The following is a 26000-nucleotide window of genomic DNA, read 5'->3' on the forward strand; positions in this document are numbered from 1 at the left end:
ACAAGTCAACAAATCACTGACAATGCCATGCAACTCCAAACATTTGTAAAAAGGAGGCGGCCACTGAATGAATCAGATGTTTAGTATATACAACAAGAAATATTTCAGCATGGAAGAGATGCCACAGGAGCTATGATACTCAAAAGAGATCACCTTTGCTGTGAGTCCTGGAAGACTTGCTTCTTGCTTTGCAGGCCACTTTCTACCTGGTCTGAGAGGGATTTGGGGCCCTGAATGACTCCAGCTACAAAAGCTGAGGCTGCTGAAGAGGTCAGAGGCCATCTTTGCTGTGAGTCCTGCAAGACCTGCTACTTAGGATACCTATGGACTCTTGGGGTGGAGTATTGGTGAGGTGTTTTTGTTGGGTCAAGATTTAGTTTTGGAGATGCTTAATTTCCATTGTTATTGGTATTAACTGTTTGCATCTTTATTGTTAGACCTTTTGTGGGGCCTGTTCAATTTCATTGTACAGTGGTACCTTGGTTTTCAAATTTAATCTGTTCCGGAAGTCCATTCCAAAACCAAAGTGTTTCAATAATCAACGTACTGTACTATAAAATAAATAAGACAGTATTGTAGATAATAAAAATGAAAATTATTTTTTTTCTTACCTGCACTGATGATAGTTATTGTTTGGATGGGGGACTTTTATCCATTTCCGTAGTCACACAATCAATCAATCAATCAGTAGCTGACTGGGTTCTACAAAGTCACAAAAACAAATTAACCAAAAAAGCCTCAAAAGCAAAAACACAAAATAAATAGCAAAAACAAAAGCGCCAAACTTAAGTCCCTTTGACTTCCGACATGTTCAAAAACAAAGGCGTAGCTTCTGATTGCTGCAGGCACCCTGGAAACAATAGCCGACAGCTGCACTGGACGTTCAGCTTCTGAAAAATCTTCAAAAACCGTAACACTTACTTCCAGGTTTTCGGTGTTTGGGAACCAAGGCATTTGAGTACCAAGGCGTTTGAGAACCAAGGCACCACTGTATACTTACTGAGACATTTTTATTCCTTGTTTATAGCTACTTTTGTAATCATGCAAATCTTTCCATGTTGTATGCTGCATTGAGCCTGTTTCAACTATGGAAAGTGCTATGTACTGAGCTGAATCCTAGAACAATAGGATCCAGAATGTAGCAGTCTTGATTGGTCTGCAGGAGCCACCTAATCCAGCTCCAGGTGGAAGTGAATCAGCAACCTGATTGGCCTACAGGAGCAGCCTGGAATTAGCCAATCACATGGGGCCCATTGTGTAAATAATGTATATATAGCTAGATGTTTTGGGGGAAGTTTCATTCATTGCTACTACAAACTGAATAAAGAGCATGAAATTCACACTCGACTCAGAGTATATTTCAGAAAGGCAGCACACAAATAAACAATGAGGGTGATGAAAGATGCATCAATATGAGCAGTGCTATTTTTCTAGAAAAATAGGCGCCGTAAGTCACCATGAACACCTCCCTTGTTCCTCTAGAATGGTAATGGCGCCCACCTGAAAAGGGCCAGAACTGAGTTCCAGCAAATTCCAGCTGACAAAAGCCCTGAGGCTAACTGTACTAAGTTCATGCCTTGGGAACTACCACTTCTCTCATCCTGTGATCAGGCCTCTGCCAGGGTCATTGCCTTAGTTTCTTCTCAACTATGCAAACGGAGATAACAACTTTAATCCTGTGCATGCTTACCAGAGCTGAGAGGTGAAGTGCATGCTTTAGCTGCAGAAGATCCCAAGTTCAAGACTGGTCCGAAGCCATGGAGAACGGCTGCTGGTCCATGTAGACAATACAGTGGTACCTCAGGTTAAGTACTTAATTCATTCTGGAGGTCCATTCTTAACTTGAAACTGTTCTTAACCTGAAGCACCACTTTAGCTAATGGGGCCTCCTGCTGCTGCTGCGCCGCCGGAGCACGATTTCTGTTCTCATCCTGAAGCAAAGTTCTTAACCTGAAGCACTATTTCTGGGTTAGCAGAGTCTGTAACCTGAAGCGTATGTAACCTGAGGTACCACTGTACTGTGCTAGATGGACCAATGGTCTGATCTGGCCCTAGACTTCTTCCTCTTTCCCCATATATTTGGAAGTGAACGTTCTTAGGATTAGACGGCAAAACCCAACAATGACATTTCTCTTAATTATACCAGCTTGCCTTATACCACCACCTTGGCCAGGGACAGTCCCACCATTAGACAAAATGAGGCATCTTCCTCTGTGCCCTGCATCCCCTAAGCTAGCCTGCTGCCCTCAGGTGCAGTGTATCATTGCCAGCATTGAAGGACTTGCTTAGCATTTCACATCCACCTTGACTTGCCTCTATAATCTATGGATGCATCCAGGGCAATGTCTGGTCCTGTTTCATTGACTTGAGTTTTCAGTTCCTCCTGCCTGTGAATGAGGACAAAACACTTAGCCCTCTGAGCTTATAAATTCCTAGCAGGGGACAGGGGGCATCTTGGAGGCTATCAATGCCTCCATGATAAGAGGGAGGTGATCCCACATATCCCGAGGGAATCAGTTGTGAGACTACTCTAGAAAGAGCCCTTTCTTTAGACCTTGAGGGCTACAAGAGCTAGCAACAAATCTACCCCTTTTCTGGGTCAAAGGCAGGTGGCTGCTGTCCAGCTTCCAGAAGTGGCATTTGAGGTGCAGTGGGGGACATGAAATGATGCAGAAAGACTCCACCCACCCACAAATCTGAGCTTTCCTCACATGTCCAGAGTGTTGTGCACAGCCCTTAGATCCAAGACATTGCCTCTCAATAATGGTGATGAAAATAAACCACTAACATTGTTTTTTAAAATAAATCACCAGCCTGTAACTTGCTAGGCTTTTGCTGCCCATGCACTCCACTCCCCCCCCCTCAATTCCTGCTTGCCCTCGCCAGCATTCTTCTCCCCCAGCAATCAGGTTTCTGTTGAAAGAATGCTGCAGAAGAGTGGAAAGCGACTTTCATCCTCTCTTAATGATCGGATCTCTTCTTCCTGAGAAGAAACAGCCTAGAGGTCTCGGGTGAAGAATGAGATTTCCAGCATTGTGACAAGAATCCTGTTTGACAACCCTGTTTATGTTGTAGGAAATAATGACTGCTGACAATTTTGAGGACCACCCGCTGGATTATTTACTTTCAGAGTCAACTCTGTTTAGATAGTGTTACAGTTTCGCATCTGGCCTGCCTGCACATGCTACTTGAATGCTGTGTTTCAGTTAGCGCAATGCGCCGGGAGTGTAATCAATAATGTGTATATGTCACGTTGTCAAGCAAAGGCTATTAATATCACACTCTTGAGGCTCACATTAAACATTTTGCTCACTTAAAAGGCCGGGAGCCCATTAATGGAATTGGGTTTTCTTTACATAATAGGGATGGAAATGCTGGTGGAACAGTATGTGGATGATTGCGGGTCGCTTTTAAGATGGAAGAAAGTAGTTTGTGCTTGTATTAATTCAAGGGGCACTAGCTGGTCCTTATTTCAGGCATCAGGTGTGCTGTTTGGCCCCTTTTGGACTGTGCTACAGAGAGGGATGGGACGCAGGTGGCACTGTGGGTTAAACCAGAGCCTAGGACTTGCCGATCAGAAGGTCGGTGGTTTGAATCCCCACAGCGGGGTGAGCTCCCGTTGCTCTGTCCCTGCTCCTGCCAACCTAGCAGTTCGAAAGCATGAAGTGCAAGTATATAAATAGCTACCGCTCCAGCAGGAAGGTAAACGGCGTTTCCATGCGCTGCTCTGGTTTGCCAGAAGCGGCTTAGTCATGCTGGTTACATGACCCAGAAGCTGTACACCGGCTCCCTCGGCCAATAAAGCGAGATGAGCGCCGCAACCCCAGAGTCGGCCATGACTGGACCTAATGGTCAGGGCTCCCTTTACCTTTATCTTACAGAGAGGGAAAGGGAGATTTTGTGCTTACATGAGTCTCTACCGTACTAAGCCTAGGACCAGCATGGACTGCAATGTACAAAGATGAACTCCAGATTCATTTTACGGTAGCTTATATGTTCCTTTTGAAGCTGCTTTATATTGAATTACTGTGCTCTCAATTTTTGCTTTGTAAACCATTTTATCCTAGAAATCAGAATTGTTTCAAATACATAAAACTTGCAGGTTTTCCCCAGCACGTTGTCTACATGGCTGGTTGTGCTCTACAGCACAAAACCAGGAATGCTGGAAGTTCCCAGGACACTTGGCCCCTTTGGTTTATACACACTAGGGCAGGTTACAGCCAATCGGTTGGATCTGGATTTGTGGAGCCCTACCGTTAGGCAAAATGAGGCAACTACCTCAGGCAGCAGATGCTGGGTGACAGGGAAGAGTGGCAAGATGTAGGAGGGCAAAGCTACACAGCTCACCCTGAGTTCCCCAAGCTAGACTGCTGACCTCAGGTGCTGTGGAGGACACTGTCCCATTGCCAGCATTTAAATAAGACTCAGTTGCCAACATGAGTGGTTTTTGTACATGGAATGGAGGGGCAATTGTTCTTTGCTTCAAGCAGCAAAATGGCTCAGACTGGCTTGGAACCCAGACTGCGTCAGTCACACTTTAATCTGAGCAATCATATCTGCTGCTATGGAAGTATCCACTTGGGTGCCATTTTGTGGAATGCACCCATGGAACAAGGTGGGATTAGGTTCTAAGTAAATATGAGTGGACTGTTAGTCTGGATCCAACCCAATGTGCTTATCCTCAGAAACCTCCAGGTAGAAACTGAGGTACTAGAACGACACTTTGCTGCACTATCTCCATGGCTGGTGAGGCTCTATCATAAATAAACACAGATTCACCAAAAAATTAAGGACTTCACAGTTAAGGAGAAGGTGTACTCAAGCAGAACGTGCCATCAGTTGGGTGGAGGGAAGGATCGGTGTGAAAGAGATATTCCTCTCAAGGCGTGCTGTCATTCCAGCACATGCATGAAAATGGCTACTTCCTATTTACCCATCCATGTTACAACAAAGCATACCCATGGGGTTTCATAGATAGCAGCCTGGTTCACACGCCACAGTAATCCATACCTTGGCTCAGCTGCCGTGCTGGCCTAAAAGGCAAGTGGAAGAACAAATTTGTGTGCAACTCTTTGGGAGTCAGTGCAGTCCTGGCACTCCATAATTTGGTTTACCATGCGGTTTGAATGAGACCGGCTGAAGCTCAAAACTGATTATTAACCCCTTAGCATTTATTTTTTTAAAAGCAAAAGTGTTCCAAGGCAACAGAATTGTGCAGCAGTGCCACAGAGGGCCAAAAGTGAGCAAACAGCCTGTGATTCTCTAGACTGGATAGCTCGGTTGGTTAGAGCGTGATGCTGATAACAACAAGGTTGCAGGTTTGATTCCCGTATATTCCTGCATTGCATATGATCCTCAGGGTCCCTCCTTCCAACTCTACAATTCCATGATGCTATGAATGCCTCTCTTACTCTGTTACAGAGGATTGGTGCTATTTTAAAATCCTGCAGATAAAACAAAGGATGGTTTATCCCTTCAAACACCACACCACTCACTTAAATATTATCTTCACTGTTGCCGCTGCTTCTGCAGATCAAGGACAATGCCTTTTGGAAAGCAGCAACCAGTCATTTATATACAACACTTGCTGAAAAGAATCCTTGGTCGACAAAAGAAGGCACACACTTGAGAATAAACTTCCCAGATGCCCACGTCTTATAGCAAAACTCCGATGTGATAAAATGTATAAGAACTAAAACCCTGAGAGGTACAATCTAGCTAAACAAAGCACATGTTAGCAGGTAACCCAGACCTCTTTAAGAGAGCCAGTGTGGTAAGGCTAGGACTGGGGACAATTATGTTGTCATGAAGCTCCTTTGGTAACCTTGGGCCAGTCATTATCTCTGAACCTAGCCTACCCTCTCAGGATTTTATGCAAGGATAAAACGGGAGAGGTGAGGATACGTTTGTGGAGAGAAGCATGTATGCGACCTTGTGCTCCTTGGAGAAGTAGGATATAAATGCAAATGTAATAAATAAAATAAAAATGGAATTCAGTGGGATTTAACAGTGCTTCACTTTGGCTAGAGTATGGGACAGAGGAAAGGGGAATACATGTTTTTTTGGGGGGAGGGGGCAAAGAGCAGTGTTGTTGTTTTTAGCAGGAACTCAGGGGAACTGAGTTCTCTTGCATTTTTTAAAAATCAAATAATTTGGGTTTTTGTCTGTGTGTGTGTGTGTGTGTGTGTGTGTGTGTGTGTGTGCTGGAACAGATATAGTTACAGGGAACCAGGCAGAGGGCCTTCCCGGTAGTGGCACCCGCCCTGTGGAACGTTCTCCCACCAGATGTCAAAGAGAAAAATAACTACCAAACGTTTAGAAGACATCTAAAGGCAGCCCTGTTTAGGGAAGCTTTAAATGTTTAATAGATTATTGTGTTTTAGTGTTTTGTTGGAAGCCACCCAGAGTGGCTGGGGAAACCAAGCCAGATGGGCGGGGTATAAATAATAAATTATTATTATTATTATATACACCCAGTGCCTGAGCCACCATATATATATATATATATATATATATATATATATATATATATATATATATATAATATGAATAAAGTTGTGGCCATTTCTAATTTATATCATTGTCTGCTTGAGTTTATTAATCACATCTTACATTTAGCCACTGTCCGGGGAAGTGGGGTGGCGCTGTGACTGGCCAGCAATAAATTAACTAACCAATTTTGTGGTGAGTTCCCCCTCCTTTTTCCAGAAAAAAAAAGCACTGGGAAAGAATATGACATATCTGTCATTCAAAACTAAAAAACCTTAGGCCTTATCTTAACAACGTACAGAAGGGCAATATTTGTAGCTTAGACAGGCTACTGGCACAGACAAAATGGTGACTTCTAACTTGAAAGCTAAAAGTCATCAGCTGAACAGAATGCAAGCGGTTACTTCAGAGATACAAAATGCTAGGAAATGAAACTTGGGTTATGGAGCTAACATATGCTGGCAAGGATTAGGTGTTCCGAACATGAGAAATTTAAAAACCAAGCTAAACTTGACAAGGGGGTCAGTTACATGGGGATATCTGATGAGAAAGATACTGTTACTACTAAAGCAAATGGAAACACCATCCATTGCTTTGGACGCACGGAGACACTTTTTTGGACGTTAGTCCAAGGCCTAATGAAGCCAATAAAAAAACCTTCAGAAAGGTCCCTTAAGGTTAGTGGATCCATGGCATCCTGTTTATAGCCCAAGGCAAACTCTTCTTGTTGTATGTAATACATGGATATTTGATGGCCCAGATTTGAAGTTAATTAAACACACATATACAAAGTAAATGACCCGCAACACTTAAGTAAGTGACCCGCAGAACTGTTGTCAAGCTTTTCTATGTCTGTTTGTCAGAGCCTGATGGATGACAAGCAACCAATTAAGAGTTAAAAAATGATGGCTTGCATTTTGTAACGCAACGTGGGAGTTTGTTTTAGAAATCAAGTATGAGGGAAATAGATTAGGTGAACCAATGCACAAAGGATGTGCTAAAGAAATCAGTCTACATGTAACACGAGAATTATATATGTGTGTATGTGTGTGTGTGTAATGGGACTATATTTCATTCAGTATTTTTTTAAAAAAACAACCAACCACCAATGAAGCACATGCATCTAGTGTTTTAAAGAGAGACCATTCTGAACCAAGCATTACAAGAAAAAAGTTCTAATTCTGGATGGAGTTGTTGACCAAACTTTCAAAACTGCACCACTTACCATAGCAATGATAGATGACACAAGCATAACTGGCCAAAGAAAAATGATGTATGTTCTCGCACCGCCCCACTTTAAAACACTGATTTCTATTATTGTATTTCTAATAAGTCAATAACTTACCTTCTCTAGAAACCCTAATATTTGCCAAAATATTTGCCCCAAGGCTAGGCTGCAGTTGAGGCCATTTCCAAATCAGAGACTTCACAACACAAACTTTTCATGATTTACTCTTTCATTTCATTGCGTTTGGAGAAGATGAAACAAAAGCTACCCAGTTTTTACCCAGTTTTACAAGCAGAACACATATTTAGGACTTTGATGAGCCTTTCATTGCCTACTGAACACATGGTCCTTCTGGAGTAGCTATCACTAGTGATTAAATATATACATATACCCTGCAAGTATGCAAAAACAAAAAAAAGTTCACAATCCCCGAAGGATTCTTGACATTAAGAGATAGATGGGGCTCCATGACTTTTTTTAACAGCTCAGTTGAAAGACCATCAACTTTTGTCTGCTGTTCTTCTCCTTGAAATAACCCTGCTGATCATTACAAGAATTCTTATACATGAAACAGTGGCTAAATTTGCTTCTCCTCCTCTTCCCTCCCAACTCCCTTTTCTTTTGTGTCGTGTCTTTTACACTGCTAAGCTTGAAAGCTGGGACATTCGGAAGATTTTCCTGCAGCCTCTTTTAGTTGAAGAATGAGATTTAAAAATGCTTTACAATAAGTAATAATAATGTACAAACTTACTAGTTAATCAAGTTTTTGTTATACAGGAATGTATAATATCTATGGGCTTCTGGAAATACCCAAATTCCGAATTTTATAGCAATCAACACATCTCGGGTTCTTTGTGTGCTGAATTTTGACTTCCTGGGAGACTTGCATACCATAAACATTTGGGGATAACACTTTGGGTGTCCTGTTATAAGTGAGAGGTATATACAAGGGACTCATTTTTCTGGCAGTCAGAAAATCGACTACAATCGACAGGCTGATTCTGAACATGCGTTATTAAAAGGAATATACAATTCCTTAATGTCCTCCCCCTGAGAATTTCTTAGGAAAAATAAAATACGATAAACACTTGGTTTATATCAGGAGTGGGCAAACTAAGGCCCAGGGGCCGGATGTGGCCCAATTGCCTTCTAAATCCGGCCCACGGATGGTCCGGGAATCAGCGTGTTTTTACATGAGTAGAATGTGTCCTTTTATTTAAAACGCATCTCTGAGTTATTTGTGGGGCCTGCCTAGTGTTTTTACATGAGTAGAATGTGTGCTTTTATTTAAAATGCATCTCTAGGTTATTTGTGGGGCATAGGAATTTGTTCATTTTCCCCCAAAAATAAAGTCCGGCCCACAACATGATCTGAGGGACGGTGGACTGGCCCACGGCTGAAAAAGGTTGCTTTATACTCAAAATATGCCTGAGTACCACCAGAGGAGACAAAAAAAGGGGGACCACACTGTATAGAAGATGGGGAGTAAACAAGGCATTTATAGGAGTTAGAATGTGTCAAATAACCAGGGGTAACCAGTTCTATGGATAGGAAAAAAGACCACAAGTTTAATGATGCATGTCTTTGGTATGTAATGAAAGCTACACTTCTCCTCGATTTTTCTAGTTACTGGTTAAGGTCCTCTTTGGATGGTATGAAACAGGAAAAAACCAGGAGGCACAACAGGACTTCACCACTTTGACACATGGATCTTCAATTGGGTACTGGGGCTTCCAGTGGAACGTCAAACCTCTGGAATCCAAGGAGACACCTATGCTCATGAAAGTGAGTAGCCTAAATACTTAGTTTGCCAAGGAACTGCTAACTTCAGGGCTAACATGACAAAAAAATCCCTGCCCCTCCCCCCTTTTTTATTCACCATGACTCTCCTGGAGCAAGTCACAGACAAGGGTGGTGGTGGTGAAACAGCCAGAAGACAAAATCAAAACATGGAATGGCTTTGTAAACGTACATCCTGTAAATGCTTGTTGGTTTTAAGAGAATGCCGACGAATTCCAATTGGCAAGATTTTTATTTAAAGATTTTATTCGACATTATTAATGACAAGTGTTAAATACAAAGCACACAACATTCAATCTAGCATCCCTGATGCAGCTCGTTGCGATTAGGCTCCATGATTTCACCCATTTACAAATAAGTTACAAAAAAAATATTAAAACACAAATTTTCTGAAAATATTAAATTAAAAACAAAATCTGTAAAAAATATAGGGCTTGATCCAGCGGAAAGAAGGCACGCGCCCCCTCACAAGGAGGAGCTGAATAAGGCTCAACAGAACCAGTGTAAGGCAGGACAGGGAAGCACTGAAAGGAATGAGAAGCCCATGTGCACCTCCCTTATCCACAGCCTAGCCCTTCCAAGGTGCATCAATGGGCAACAGAGATGGCACACACAATTCTCTCATTCTCTGCAATATCTGCATGTACACCTGGGAGGGGAAGGGCAAGGACAGGTAAACAGGGCTCCCTATGGCATTTGGCCAACACGCAACTGGATCAAGCCAAATATTTGTAATTAATAATTTTTTGTTGCATATTTAAGAGCAAGTAGTTAAGACAAAAAGGGCAAGGCCGCCTGGATGTGCTTTAATTCATGGTCACATAATTAGCAGGGAAAATGCCAGTCCTGCCTTGCAAACTTCCTTCCCACCAATCAAACTGTGAATCTGTTTTCGTCGTGATCTTGATCCTATCGCCCGTGTTGAAAGTCAAGTCGCCTGGCTGCTGTCCTTCAAACGGATACAGCGCTGTAACAAATGTAGGACTGGTGGCCTTTGAGTTTCCTAAGAAACAGAAGAAGTAGAAGAAGACGACAGTTCAGGACCTGGGTTGCATCTTGAATGATAAATTTCAAGTCCAGCTTGCCTTGACAACAAGTGAGCCGCCACAAAGTACAACATAAATCAACCCAAAGCACTCCAAGACTGAAGACCAAATCCTGTTACAAGTTAAACAGGAAGTCAAGCGTTTTCATGCAGGATTCTCCTCCAAGCCTTCTGGTCCAACTTCATTGTACAAAGGATGGTCTACTCAGCATGTATAATACATTGGAGATTGGAACAATTGAGGGGGGGGGGGAGAAAAGGGGAATGTGGCACAGAGTAAGATATGGGGGAAGGTCTACACAGATCTTACTATGTTGGTTAGAGGTACATATCCAAGATCTGTTGAGTTTCGTAAAATTCCAATACATATTGCATAAGACACAGATACAGTTTACAGAGATGGAGAGAGATAAAGTGTTTAGAGGCCATGGAATGCGATAGGCAACCAGTCCATAACTTGCTATCTAAACAACAACTACAAAAGGAGGGCAGCCCATTTTCTTCATTCCCTTCTTGTATTTGGCTGGCTACTTCTGGGCAAGGTGGACCTTTGGTCTGAACCAACATTATAAGACTCTTCTTGCATTCTCAAGATCTAGCAACATTTGACTATCAAAATACTTCCTGTGCACAAAATATTCAAGATACTTCCTATTGGCAGACTCAACATCTTAAAATGTTGGCGTTGAATGGTTTGGGCAGTTCCTACTTGTGTTGCAGGCAAAAGGGGCTAAACAGTACAGTGGTACCTCAGGTTACATACGCTTCAGGTTACAGACTCCGCTAACCCAGAAATAGTGCTTCAGGTTGAGAACTTTGCTTCAGGATGAGAACAGAAATTGTGCTCTGGCAGTGCGGCAGCAGCAGGAGGCCCCATTAGCTAAAGTGGTGCTTCAGGTTAAGAACAGTTTCAGGTTAAGAACGGACCTCCGGAACGAATTAAGTACTTAACCTGAGGTATCACTGTAAACAAAAACAAAAAAACCCCACATTGAAGCACTAAAAAGTTGAACTCTAAAGTCCTGCAGGAACTTAGATCTGAGCTATCTATCAGCTCAAGCACACCAATTAAAAAATATTTTGGTTATGCTCGAGGTTTTCTTCACAGCTTGCAAGAGAGAAGATATTTAACCCATTTTGCTCATACGAGAGCTTACATGCACTTTACCTTACAGTTGAGGAAGCCAGAGTGAAGGCAAAAACTAAATAAAATACTGCAAACTTACAGGGCAAATTAGCCAAAGAATTGTGCACCTTTAATTCCAAACTAGACTTGGTAAACCTATAGCTGGTTGTGTGTGGCATCTGTTTATATTTAAGAATTTTTATTTTTATTTTTTTAAATTAAGTGGCTTGGTTTACAAAAGCAGCATCTCTGGACAACTCTTGTTGGCAGCATTCCAGCCTTTTGAAAATACACAACAATGATCTGTTTGCCTTTAGAGTATTTTAAGGAAGGTTTGTGGGAAACAAGGCCATGTAGTTGTTACGTAAGTTGTTACATTGCAACTGTATTTCAAAAAGATTTAAAAAATGCTCAATCTACACAAGATGGTGCTACAGTGCTACATTCAAATGACGAAAACGCTATTGAGCCCTGTTCATCTGTTAATAGCAAACTCGTAGACCAAACATCTGATGATAATCTTGTCTTGTGTTTTTGTTATGCTATATCCATGTAGAATGGAGGAAGATGTTTGCTACTGAGAAAGCTCCTGTGAGCTGGGAGGGGGGTGGGAAGGCCTTCAACACATCTAGCAAATTTTTATCTTGGAAAACTGGCCAAGGTGCTTGCTCAAGAATGGCTAATCCGTTCAACATTAAGGCACTTGTAGCTTAGTTTTATAGGAGCAGGAAGCTCAGCAGATCAGCTTGTTGTGTTATGTGGCAATCCTAAATGACGGTTGCTCTGTTTGCTGCCTTGGGCACTTTGTGGAAAAAGCCAATTTCTGGGCTTGGATCCATACAAAAAAGCCCTGCTGAATGATGCCAAGGTCCAGCGCTCTCTTTCCACAGTGGCCAACCAGAGGCAACCACACCAATGTGAGCATTAAAGCTGTTGAGAAGGGGGAAAAAACCATCATCTGAGTCCATGTTCCTCATGCAGTGGGAGCCAAGGCAGAGAGAGAATTTCCCATGCAACCAGGAACCATGACTGTGCACGTTCTCAACCGTGCCCATTAGACACGCAGGGGCGGAGCTGGAGAAACTGTGTGGTGCGTTTGTGTGCAGGCACACAGGCTTCCTTGCATCCATGTATGTGCAAGTGTGTGAGAAAAGGGGGGGGAGCCAGCTGTACTATCCCACAGGTATTCATGGACACCCCTTCATGAAACAACATAGGGGAGAGTTTTCATATTTTACTTCACTTCCATCAAGGGTGGAGATAGTTACCAGATTTTTGCAACTACTGCTGAATTCTAAGAGAGCCCTGCACTTACAAAACAGAGAGCTATCCAGAGCTTTAAAATAAAATAATAATAATATTTTATTTATTTATACCCCGCCCTCCCCAGCCAAGGCCGGGCTCAGGGCGGCTAACAACCAATAATAAAAACAAGTTGAATGAATACAACTTAAAAAACAAGATTCAAGTACAACGTTAAAACTTTAAAATGCAGCCCACTGTTCCCTGAGAAAGACGCATGCACCACATCATTTGCTTGCCCGTCACTCTTGGAAGATTATTCTTTTAATGCAGCACTGCAGTAGGGCAACATTGCACATGCAGTAGGGCAACATTGCACATGCAGTAGGGCAACAATACAGAGAAGCGTTGCAGAGAAGGGGTACAGTTGCGAAAGAAGCAAAATTCGCACTAACTAGTTCGGGGGGAAAGGCATCTATTATTAAGGGAGAGGCTCAAAGCACCAACACTGCCATTTACCCATTCCATCGTTTCTATTAAGGAGACATGCCTAAATTTTTGTGGCTTGCTCTGCACAATGGGTTGGCTCAGTTTAACATATCTTCATGCATTTATTTACTAAGAAATGATTGTGAGAGTCAAGAACTAGAAGTGAGAAGTGCCCTTTCTCTATCCATTATTACTCATCCAGCTTTGGTAAGAACACTTTGCCTCTGTTTCAAGCAATGCAACATTATTTAGGGAAAACAGTGTTCTGAGGCTCCTATGCATGCCACAGACATTTTCCTGCACTGCACGCCACACTACAACAAATGCTGATAAAGCCTGCTTACGTTGAGAAGTGACCTATAGTAAACCCAAAACATAAGCTTTGTCAAAGACCACATTTCTCTCCCTTTACCCTCTTACGAAACAGATGTTGGGAGAGAGGTTTAAACGGCCAGCAACGGTGACCTGGCAACTCCATGGCTATTAATCCAATTCATATACAAAAGTATCATTTTTTTATTCCTGTATGTACTGGGAAAGTCTTACAGCGTCTGCCATAACCGATCTCTGTCATAATCTCTAATCACGCTTCCCCCTCCATCAGAGGGCCGGGAGGAAGGTTGTAGGGGTGGTAATATAATGCTCAGATCGTCTCCCACAGGATATTCGCTCCACAATAATAGCCTGCAACAAGGGGCTATTAGATCAACTCTCCCAGATTGCAGAAGTTTGCTTACAGGCAGTTAATTATCCACCACTCTGTTAGATACCAAGGTATGGAATCAAGTTCTGAAACTAAAATTAGGGTTGTTTCTCAAAAAGGCAGAGGAAGAAAACAAAGACATTAGGGGAGACGGATTTTTTTGCACCATTTTTTTGCACCAGGTCCAGCACCGAAGGCCTTCTGGCGGTTCCCTCACTGCGAGAAGCCAAGTTACAGGGAACCAGGCAGAGGGCCTTCTCGGTAGTGGCACCCTCCCTGTGCAACGCCCTCCCACCAGATGTCAAAGAGAACAACAACTACCAGACTTTTAGAAGACATCTGAAGGCAGCCCTGTTTAGGGAAGCTTTTAATGTTTGATGTATTACAGTATTTTAATATTTTTTTGGAAGCCACCCAGAGTGGCTGGGGAAACCCAGCCAGATGGGCGGGGTATAAATAATAAATTATTATTATTATTATTATTATTATTATTATTATTATTATTAGTCAAGGCAGTGTGCTCTGCCACGCATCTGATCTGAGTCTCTTACTTTGAGTCTGCTTTTCAGCGGCACATTTCAGATCCATGTCAGGAGACCCGGTGGCTTTCTACTTTGGTAGCATGATTCATTTGGTTAAGAAGCTAGCCCTATAAAACCAGGCTCTCTCTCTTCCTACGACATGCCCTGTTTAAAATCCATGTGCCTATTATAGCCTGGAGAAACTAAATACAACTGGATTTTGTATAGATTGATTCTTCTTACAAGTTCTTTCCAAAAAGCAAAATGAATTATATGCCTTTGTTCCTTGCCTCAAGCCTGGGGTGCTATTGGATGGAGAAGGCTTAACTTCTTCTTTTTTAAAAAATTCAGCCTTTAATTACTGCCAAAAAACCTCCATTGTACACTAAATATTATTTGTTTCCTCTGTGAAAATGGCATAGTTGCCATGTTAAGGATACTAAAAAGGTAGACGCTCTTAGTGGCTGCCTATTACTCAAGTTAGTTTTTAACAAAATGGCATTGACCCAAAACACACATAAAACAAAGACCTCAATTTTCTAGTCCTAGCATGCACTGACCTCAATCTTTATGTGCCTTTGTAATCAGCTGGCTCAGCAGCAGGAGATGGAGCCCCCCCCCCATACAATCAGAATTCCACATAGTATTCTCTCTCTCCCCCTCTCTCTCTCTCTCTCTCTCTCTCTCTCTCTCTATTTTTGCTCGTTTCATGACAGTATAAGCCAAAAAAAGAAGTTCAGTTTAAAATGATGATACACAAAAGTGCCAGAAATAATATTATAATAGCAGAGCAATTTCAAAAATAGGAATTGTTTCCTGGGATTTCCTGTTTAATGATGAGCATTAAGACAGTTTATAACAACAGAGGGAGGTAAGCTGCTAGATGGATGTTTATTTTAGATGGAAATAAGCTACAAGCCTGACTAGAGAAAGAGAACCACAAAAACAAGACTATGCTGCCTTAAACCTTTTAAAAGGGAGAGAGAATTCACTCTAATGTTTCCAAAGTCTCGTACGTCACCGTGGCTTACGAATTTACAGAAACACATTATTCTCTTGCTTAAAGATCTGTTCATACAAATATCCATTAGTTAACCCTGATCTCATTTGCTGCTTTTTACAGTTTATAATCTGCTAAAGGTTTCTCTGTAGAGACCATTACACGCTGCAACTCAGCATAGGCTCTTGCTGCCATTGCAGCATCTCCCGTCCCTGCTTAAAAAGAAGAAATACTTCAAGTCTTGCTTTAGTCTTGAGTTAACAACAACCAGCCATTACACATGCAAACGGTTTACATGCACGCTCAATATTATTCCTGGTACCAAAGAAATAGTCGAATATTCATTTCACTACTAAGCAGTGCTATCTTGCCATCTACAATAATCTCTTCTGAAGTCCCTTGAGAAAACAATCAATGGTTACAATTTTCTTGCTATGTGCAGCAAGGCATTGCAATGCAGTCTTATCCATGTTTACTCATAAGTAGGCCCCATGGTGTTCAGTGGTTCTTAATTCCTAGTATACGTGCATGTATGACTGCAGCCCAAATAGCAAATTCCATGCTAGGGACTATTAGGAAAGTAACTGAAAAGCTGATGTCGTATACAAATCCATGGTGCAATCGCCTTCAGAATACAGTTCTGCTTCCTCAACTCAAAAAGGTTATGGAATGTTAAGAAAGTTTCAGGAAAAGGCAACAAAAAATCATGGGACCGAGACGGCTCTGGTTGCCCTAACAGATGATCTTCGTAGACAGCTGGATCGAGGCGGGTCAGGGCTGCTGATTCTTCTAGATCTGTCAGCAGCTTTCGACATGGTCGATCACGAACTTCTGGACCACCGCCTTGCCGACGTGGGGATCCAGGGCACAGTCCTTCAATGGCTGAGCTCGTTTCTCTCTGGTCGGGGACAGAGGGTGGCGCTTGGGGGAGGAATTGTCATCGCACCAATCCTTGGTGTGTGGAGTACCTCAGGGTGCGATACTCTCCCCGATGCTTTTCAACATCTTTATGCACCCCCTCGCCCAGCTTGTCCAGAGTTTTGGGCTGGGTTGCCATCAGTATGCCGATGACACCCAACTCTATCTGTTGATAGATGGCCATCCTGACTCGGCCCCAGACACACTGACCAGATGTTTGGAAGCTGTGGCTGGATGGTTACGTGGGAGCCGGTTGAAGCTAAATCCTTCGAAGACAGAGGTCCTGTGGCTGGGACGGGACGATATGGGATTGGGGGGGCAACTCCCATCTCTTGCGGGGGCGCAATTAGTGCCAGCACCATCCGTTAAGAGTTTGGGTGTAATCTTCGACACCTCCCTTTCCATGGAGGCGCAGATTGCAGCTATAACAAAGGCGGCATTTTTCCATCTCCGCCAAGCTAAGCAGTTGGCTCCTTACCTCTCTCGCCCTGACCTAGCCACTGTGATCCACGCGACGGTCACCTCCAGACTGGATTATTGTAACTTGCTCTACGTGGGGCTGCCCTTGAGACTGACCCAGAAACTCCAGTGGGTGCAGAATGCTGCAGCGAGACTCCTTACGGGGTCTTCGTTGCGAGATCACATTCATCCGGTGCTATACCAGCTGCACTGGCTCCCGGTGAAGTACAGGATCAGGTTTAAGGTGCTGGTTTTAACCTTCAAAGCCCTATACGGCCTAGGACCCTCGTACCTATGGGACCGCCTCTCCTGGTATGCCCCACAGATAAACTTACTGTCCTCAAATAAAAACATCTTGAAGGTCCCAGGCCACAGAGAAGTTAGGCTGGCCTCAACTAGAGCCAGGGCTTTTTCGGCTGTGGCTCCGATCTGGTGGAACTCTCTGTCACAAGAGACTAGGGCCCTGCGGGACTTGACATCTTTCCGCAGGGCCTGCAAGACAGAGCTGTTCCACCAGGCCTTTGGCCAGGGCACAGCCTGACTCCCTCCCTCGGCAATCTTCGCGGAGCTCTGGCCCAATGGTTGCCAGTGGCTTGATTTGAATGAATTTTATAATGAATGATTTTACAGTGTTGTTTGTGCTGTACTTTTGTACTGTTTTATTGTTGTCAGCCGCCCTGAGCCCGGCTTCGGCTGGGGAGGGCGGGATATAAATAATTTTTTTTTTTTAAAAAAGGAAAGGGGGTGGAGCAACTCCTGTATGAGGAAAGATTGCAGCATTTGGCTTTTTAAAAAAATAAGTCAAGTAAGAGGCGACATGATAGAAATCTATAAAAAATTATGCAAGGCATGAAGAAAGCAAATGGAGAAATTTTTCTCTCGCTCTTTCATAGCACTGGAACTCATGAACACCAACAAAGCTGAAAGTTGAAAGATTAAAGGACAGTTTAAAAAGTACTTTTTTTGCAGTGTGCAGTCAAACTATGGAACTCGGTCCCATGGGATGGCCGCCATTTTGGATGGCTTAAAAAGAGGTTAAAGGTTACCAATGGTTACTAGCCACAATAGTTAAGTTGTGCCTTCGCTGCTAAGAGGCAGTATGTCTCTGAATACCAGTCACTGGGAACTGCAGGTGGACAGAGTGCTGCTGTGCTAGTGCCCTGCTTGTGGTCACACCATGGGCATCTGGTGTGAGAACAAGATGAGCCATTGGCTTGCTTCAACAGACTTCTTATGTTTTAGGACAAACTACTACATTACCGGATGCAGGTGGCACTGTGGGTTAAACCACAGAGCCTAGGGCTTGCCAATCAGAAGGTCGGCGGTTCGAATCCCTGTGACGGAGTGAGCTCCCGTTGCTCGGTCCCTGCTCCTGCCAACCTAGCAGTTCGAAAGCACATCAAAGTGCAAGTAGATAAATAGGTACCACTCCGGCGGGAAGGTAAACAGCATTTCTGTGCACTGCTCTGGTTCGCCAGAAGTGGCTTAGTCATGCTGGCCACATGACCGCTGTATGCCGGCTCCCTCGGCCAATAAAGCGAGATGAGCGCCACAACCCCAGAGTCGGCCACGACTGGACCTAATGGTCAGGGGTCCCTTTACCACATTACCATTGCAGTGTAGGAGCCTGTTCCATGTGGTGAACTCCTGTTTTGCATCAGGAATGCATAGACATTCAGGAACCAGCCATGCACATGCACACACAGCCATTCCTCACTCAGATCTGCAAAAGTGGAGATAATCTCCCTTGGAGCATTAACACTGATGGGATAATGTTCAAGTGTCTTCCTAACAAGTACTAGCAAGAACCGCGATTGCTTAATTTGGTGTAGCTTGATAGGTGATCTAACAAAACCCAGTGCAAAGAATTTATCTTTTTTTGGATGCAGGACCCTTCAACAACAAGAAATGAACACAACATTACATTAGCCTGCTCCTTGGATCTGACCTACAAATCTTGTAAGCTTTATTCAGCCATGTTAGGTACATTGTAAATAAATCTCTCTCTAAACATTTGAACCAAAATAAAGAGAGATGGAAACTCGTGTATACTTTCAAGGAGGTGTCTGGAATAAGAACAGAGTAGTGGCCCAATTTGGATTGTTAAGTATCAAGATTCAGTCTTGTCAAGAGATTTTGTGAATTCTCAAATGCTACTTTGACACTGATGATGAATGATAATATTATAATATCAACACTCACCCACTGCAGCAGAATAGCTGGGAAGTTCAGGGTAAAGTCTACTCGGTGTTCTTACAGCTGCAGAGGAATTCAGAATGTATTTTATTAGTTAATATTCCCACTTAATATCTTCTTTAATAGTCTCAGTTTGATTATCATGAAGCTATAGATGCTTTTTCCAGAAATGGGAGTCATAATTAAGCAGACCAAGAGAGAACAAATAATGACCAAAAATCATAATAATAGTGAAAACAACACCGTATTTTTCCGTGTATAACACACACCCGTGTATAAGACGACCCCAATTTTTGGGGACCCCAAATTAAGGAAATGGGGGGGAGATTGCCCAGAGTTGTCTGCCAACTCGCCAATTGCCTGCAAAATTGCAGCAGCCAATCACTACCACACCTTGATGCAGTCACAAATCATCCGCACAATTGCCGCTGCAGCAGCAAATTACCACCACGCCTTGCCAATGCCAACAATCACCTGACCAATCACCACTGACAATCTCCTCCTCGTGGCTGTCAACAATCACATGTCTCACCTCTGCACTATCCATGTATAAGATGACCCCCAATTTTTAACATTTTTCTATAATATAAAAAAGCTTGTCTCATACATGGAAAAATATGGTACCTCTGAGAAGACCTGCATAAGATCAGGGTTGAAGAGCCAGTGTTCAGCAGCGTGGCCCTTTCCCCTATATATGGCCCTTTGTATACAGCTATGCCTCCCCAACCCTCCACTCCTTGAAGTAAACAAGGAATGCACCATGGACAGAAGAGCTCTTTAGGTACAGGTGGCAGGTGATGCAACAATGAGACAACCCAAGAACAAGGCAAAATCCTACCTATACAAGACTTATGCACATACACAGAATCACACACACATCTCATGTCGGCAGTCAAGAAACTTACCAATTTATGGAGAAAAACAGAACCCAGGGCACATAAAATCAGAATGTTTTGGGGGGTTTTTTACTGCAAAAAGATAAAGCTGATAGTTATACAATACCTTCCGGTGTGGTTTGCACCGGAGTCCTGCGTGATTGTCGCTTCGACGGTTGCTCGTTAACCTGGCAGGGGAGGGGGAAGAGAGATGTCAATATTTTTTACCTTCTGTTACAAGTGCAAGAAACTGAAAGGTTGGGAGAATATTATTATTATTTTTTTTTTTTAAAAAACCAAACCTTCCATGTTGACTGAAGCACTCATATGCCGAGCCATTCGGCTCAATGCAGTGCCGTAACTGTTGTGCGTTGTTCTTCAAATGCCCGCACCTGGCTGGAAAAGTGGTCCTGAACTGTGCTATTGCCTCTTGCATGCGAAGAAACCACCAGCTTGCATGTGGCTGGGATGCCATAGCAAGAATCGTCTCCATTGCCCCCACCGCCACACTTTTTGCTTTAGCCCTCCCCCCGCGCCCCCCACTATTGCAAGGGCAAGGGTTCTTCCCCACTATATTGCAAGGGCAAGGGCGCCTCGTTCTTGGCTCTACAGAAATACAGTGGGTACCTTGGGTTACACACGCTTCAGGTTACAGACACTTCAGGACTCCACTAACCCAGAAATAGTACCTTGGGTTAAGAACTTTGCTTCAGGATGAGAACAGAAATCGCGCGGCGGCAGCGGGAGGCCCCATTAGCTAAAGTGGTGCTTCAGGTTAAGAACAGACCTCCAGAACGAATTAAGTTCTTATCCCGAGGTACCACTGTAGAGCCAAGCAGATTTCGCATGAGCCTGCCCCACACCTTCTTGGGTTCCCTTGTTACTGCCGTCCAGCTTCTCCCCTCCTGAGTTTCATATTGCAGAGTGAAAGACTCGAGGATATCGTAGAGGTCCTGCGCCAGAGGAGGAGGAGGGATGTCACCGTACAAAATGGCACTAGCACGGATGTCCCGACCGTAGAACCTGGGGAAAGATGTGTGTCATGTTTAGCCCACTAGGCGGAGAAGAGGGATTGCATGCAGAACCCTCACCAGGGGTAGGCAACCGTCTTGAAGTTGAGGACTGCCTACTAGCAGTAAAGGGAAGGGACCCCTGACCATTAGGTCCAGTCGTGACCGACTCTGGGGTTGCAGCGCTCATCTCGCTTTATTGGCCGAGGGAGCCGGCGTACAGCTTCCGGGTCATGTGGCCAGCATGACTAAACTGCTTCTGGCGAACCAGAGCAGCGCATGGAAACGCCGTTTACCTTCCTGCCGGAGCGTTACCTATTTATCTACTTGCACTTTGACGTGCTTTCGAACTGCTAGGTGGGCAGGAGCGGGGACCGAGCAACGGGAGCTCACCCCATTGCCGGGATTCGAAGCGCAGACCTTCTGATCAGCAAGTCCTAGGCTCTGTGGTTTAACCCACAGCGCCACCCGCATCCCCTACTAGCAGTAGGTGAGGCCAAAGCCAAAAGTGGGTGGGGCATTCATTTCCCACGCCCCCACCCATTAATTCTCTTTTTCACAGACACAGAACCACCCCACCCATCCTTCTGCACAAAAGCACACCTACTACACCCATCTACCCATCTATTATTATTATTATTATTATTAATTCAATTTATATAACACTCTTTTATCAGAAGAACCGAGGGCACTGCACAACATTTAAAACACATTACAGAAAATCAGTGATAAAAACCTAATAGAAACACAGTCAAAAACATACTGACAGACAGCCTAATAATAAAACAGTCATCATAATAACAGTCCACTCCCCCACACTTTCACAGGCCTGGGTTTATAATAGCCATAGGCCTGGGTAAAGACATATGTTTTTGCCTGGCGCCTAAAGACATGTAGTGATGGCGCCAGGCGAGCCTCTCTGGGGAGAGCATTCCACAATTGGGGAGCCACCACAGAAAAGGCCCATTCTCTAGGTCTCTCATCCTGGCCCACATATGCACGCAGAAGTGCGTGTCTGCCTCTTCAGCTGTAGGAAGAGCAGTAAGGAGCAGGAGATGCCCTGAACTAGAAAGCCATAGGCTGCTATCTCTACGCTCAGTTTTTATCTCTATGGTCTGAAGACAATGTGTGCTTGATTCTCTTGCTAGCCAGACTGAGTGTGAAACATCCTTGCCTGAAATCCTGGAGGAAGATGGGGCCTTCCTATGTTCTACAATGTGTTCGATGTTCTTTCTTCATTTACAGCATGCCTGTTACTCCAAGCAGCTTACGGTAGAGTCCACAGTTCCTCCTCCCTCTATTTTATCCTCACAAAGACCTTGTGTGGTAGGTTAGAGAGATATCATGACCCACCCAAGGTTAGGGTGAGCTCCTTGGGCGGGTTGGAATGGGTCTGTCCTATCTCAGGGAATGAACATCGGTCTGTCCTGTCTCAATCAGACACTCTAGCCACTACTACTCCAGTTATATTATTTCATAAATGTATACCCTGCCCTCTGTGGGGCTGTCATGGTGTTCTGACAACAGGAGCTCAATTTTGAGAAGAACGATCTCAACTGCCCAGCTACTTACTTGCCATTCGTCTCCTTCCTTTCAATTAAGCAGCTTCCTTCTAAAGACACCCCGGCGAACAGCCCTCGAGATTTGCAGTATGTATAGACAGCGGCAGAGCTTCTCAAGGCAACGTCACCTTCGAGATTTCTAAGTGGGAGGAAAAAACAGAGGGTGGGATCCAGCTCAGGAGTCTCAGCAGTGGAAGCCCTGTGCGAGGACTTGCGCTTGTGCAGTGGGGCTTCCCCTCCTCCTCGGAGTGGGGGGGGGCAGGAGAATCCCCGGGGACCTTATGGGGTCCTCGCCATGGGATCACATTCACCCGGTGCTATACCAGCTGCACTGGCTCCCGGTGGAGTACAGGATCAGGTTGAAGGTCTGGTTTTAACCATTAAAGCCCTATACGGCCTAGGACCCTCGTACCTACGGGACCGCCTCTCCTGGTATGTCCCACGGAGGGCCTTATGGTCTCCAAATAAAAACATCTTGGAGGTCCCGGGCCACAGAGAGGTTAGGCTGGCCTCAATCAGAGCCAGGGCTTTTTCGGCTGTGGCCCCGATCTGGTGGTCGCTCTGTCACAAGAGACTAGGGCCCTGCGGGACTTGACATCTTTCCGCAGGGCCTGCAAGACAGAGGCCTTTGGTCAGGGCACAGTCTGACCCCCTCCTTTGGTGATCCTCGTAGAACTCTGGCCCAGTGGTTGCCATTTGATTTTAGAATGCTGTGTTACTTTTATTGCTGTTAGCCGCTCTGAGCCCGGCTCTGGCTGGGGAGGGCGGCATATAAATTATTATTATTATTATTATTATTATTATTATTATTATTATTATTATTATTATTATGGCAGAGCTGGAAGGGAGAGAGGAGTGACTGCTCTGTCTGCCAAGCTGAAATGATTGCTCTGATGGAACAACTGCCTTAGTGCAACACAGAATTCCTCCTATAACCACAGAATGAGAGGACTTGGGAGAGTTGGAAGGGACCAGGTGGGTAATCTAGTCCAACTCCCTGCAACACAGAAATCTTTTTGCCCAACATGGGGCTCAAACCCACAACCCTGAAACTGAGAGTCTCATCCTCTATCTGAGCTATCTCATCTCATGATCTGTTCTCAGCTTGGGATACGTTTCCACATTTCACCAATACTGTGTGTGTGTGTGTGTGTGTGTGTGTGTGTGTGTTTGCATTTGCACATTTCCCCCCTTTTGAATAAGGCTGGCAGAACAGTGTAGTGAACTGCCAGTGGTGCCCCCATCCTTGGTGGTAATAGTCAACTACTCTATATAAGAATAAACCACTACAAACCCATTTGGGTATAAACATAATAAACCTGATTATTTGTATATAGACAAATATGGATATTTTCAACAGAGATCTTCACCCTAGCCTAAAGTCCTGTCCAGCCCACAGTGTACACTGTTGCAACGAGGAAACCTTATGCTGCAAGCTGCTTGCACCCACGTAGTGCTATTAAGAATTTTTAGGGATTCTGCAAAACAGTGCAATCCCCATGAAACAACTCTTGCTAAACAGAGTGCGCGTCCCCTCTCCTTGCTTAGGAGCCAGGGAAGAAAGACCTGAAGGATCTCCAGCTGTTTTGGAACTACAACTCCCATCATCCCTAAACTAGCAGGCCCAGTGGTCAGGGATAATGGGAACTGTAGTCCCCAAAACAGCCGGAGACCTAGGTTTGGGAAACTCCACCCTAGAGAAAGCATGCCCATGTATCCCTTTGAATTCTCTTTTCTTGGACCTAAACGGAGAGAAAGGAAGTGGAAATCAGAGACATGAGTCACATAAGTGGGCGGAAAGCAACAATCTACAGGATCTGGCCCAAAGGCTTCCTTGCACAGCACCCATTATTGTCAGGAGCGCTTAGTGCTGTTCCTGACGTGCTGATGTTTTGTGTTAACTGTCTTGGAGAAAAGCCCTGCTAAAATCTTCCTGCCCACTCTGCCAGTAGGCGGTCTCCAGAGACTGGTTTTGATATGAGGAAACAAACATTCAGACAGCCGACTCCTCAAGGCACCGTGAACTAGAACAAGTCCCTGGAGCTTTCCCTCCACTCCACTCTCATTGGATGATCAATAACACCGTTTTCAGCTTACTGAAGATAAATAAAGCTGTACGGTAACAGCTTTTGAGAGCTCAGTATCCTTTAGCATTTCAGTGACACTCACCTCCCCAAAGGCCCAATTGCGACTGTAAAATTTCCTCCCAGAGTAAGATTGCCACCTTTTGCAAAAGCTTCAACAGCTCTCTCATGGTTCAGTATTACCACAAGGTCTGACACCTGGAGAGAGAAAATTAAAAAGCAGAATGTTGAATCTATTTTCAGAAGGAAAGAACTCAGATTTTTTTCGTTTGCCTACAAGCAGGACAGCATAGAAAAAGAGGCCCTATCGAAAGACGACTTTCGTGAAAACAAGCTGAACCAACAAATCTAGTAATCCCGGTGAATGCTTAGCCTGGGGAACAAGAACTGAAGGTAGCTATTTATTTGTCTGACCAGGGCACACTGAAAGAGGTGGAAGGACACACACATCCTGCAGGTTGCCCATCACCCCATTGGTGGATTTTTATTTTAAATAAAGGTAAAAGGTAAAGGGACCCCTGACCATTAGGTCCAGTCACGGACAACTCTGGGGTTGCGGCGCTCATCTCGTTTTATTGGCCAAGGGAACTGGCGTACAGCTTCCGGGTCATGTGGCCAGCATGACTAAGCCGCTTCTGGCGAACCAGAGCAGCGCACGGAAACGCCATTTACCTTCCCACCGGAACGGTACCTATTTATCTACTTGCACTTTGATGTGCTTTTGAACTGCTAGGTTGGAAGCAGGGACCGAGCAACGGGAGCTCACCCAGTCGCAGGGATTCGAACCACCAACCTTCAGATTGGCAAGCCCTAGGCCACACGCGTCCCTCTTTATTTTAAATAGGCAACTGTTTAATACACTCTTGCATGTGTACACAGGGCACCACAGTCACCCTCTTCCAAGCTATCCAAACAGATCAGCTCATGAGCAGGGAGTTATTGCTCAACCTCTGCTCATCAAATGATCAAACTGGGTATACTACACCTCTTCTTCTTTTTGCTGCTGCAAAAACCAGTGGGATCTGGAAAAGTTGCTTTCAAGTCACGCTTAAGCCCCCAAACTTGGGTGTGGGTGAACCACACTTTAGCTACTATGCATAAGTTTTTTTGGGTTTTTTAAAAGTGCTCTTCCCCTCATTTAGCTTGATAAACCCCTTGATCATATGGGAGACTGAAGGGAGTTAAGTAGCTGTCATCTCAGAAGGAGCAAAAATGTAAACAAGCCCTTAGGAAAGAACTGCAATACAGATGTT

At 44.2% G+C, this 26000-nt stretch overlaps 1 protein-coding gene and 1 long non-coding RNA gene across 3 annotated transcripts in view; one reads left to right on the forward strand and one right to left on the reverse strand.

Moving 5' to 3' along the window:
- Positions 1-9745: 9745 nt before the first annotated feature.
- SH3YL1 (SH3 and SYLF domain containing 1) overlaps positions 9746-26000 on the reverse strand; it is a 476641-nt gene continuing 460386 nt past the window's right edge. For both annotated transcript variants that reach the window (XM_083607408.1, XM_083607407.1), the window contains exons 5-10: positions 24833-24945; positions 22674-22802; positions 20955-21114; positions 20219-20279; positions 19223-19279; positions 9746-10520 (exon numbers count right to left, since the gene is read on the reverse strand). In XM_083607408.1, the coding sequence (XP_083463534.1) occupies positions 10324-10520; positions 19223-19279; positions 20219-20279; positions 20955-21114; positions 22674-22802; positions 24833-24945 (717 nt within the window). In that variant the 3' untranslated portion in view covers positions 9746-10323. The remainder of the gene's footprint in view (positions 10521-19222; positions 19280-20218; positions 20280-20954; positions 21115-22673; positions 22803-24832; positions 24946-26000) is intronic.
- Positions 11660-15293, forward strand: LOC310759891. The gene is made up of 3 exons (XR_014546616.1): positions 11660-13292; positions 13337-14304; positions 14639-15293. It is a non-coding gene; the product is annotated as an uncharacterized lncRNA (long non-coding RNA).

This window comes from Podarcis filfolensis (genome assembly GCF_964270895.1).
Source record: "Podarcis filfolensis genome assembly, chromosome: 3".
NCBI lineage: Eukaryota > Metazoa > Chordata > Lepidosauria > Squamata > Lacertidae > Podarcis > Podarcis filfolensis.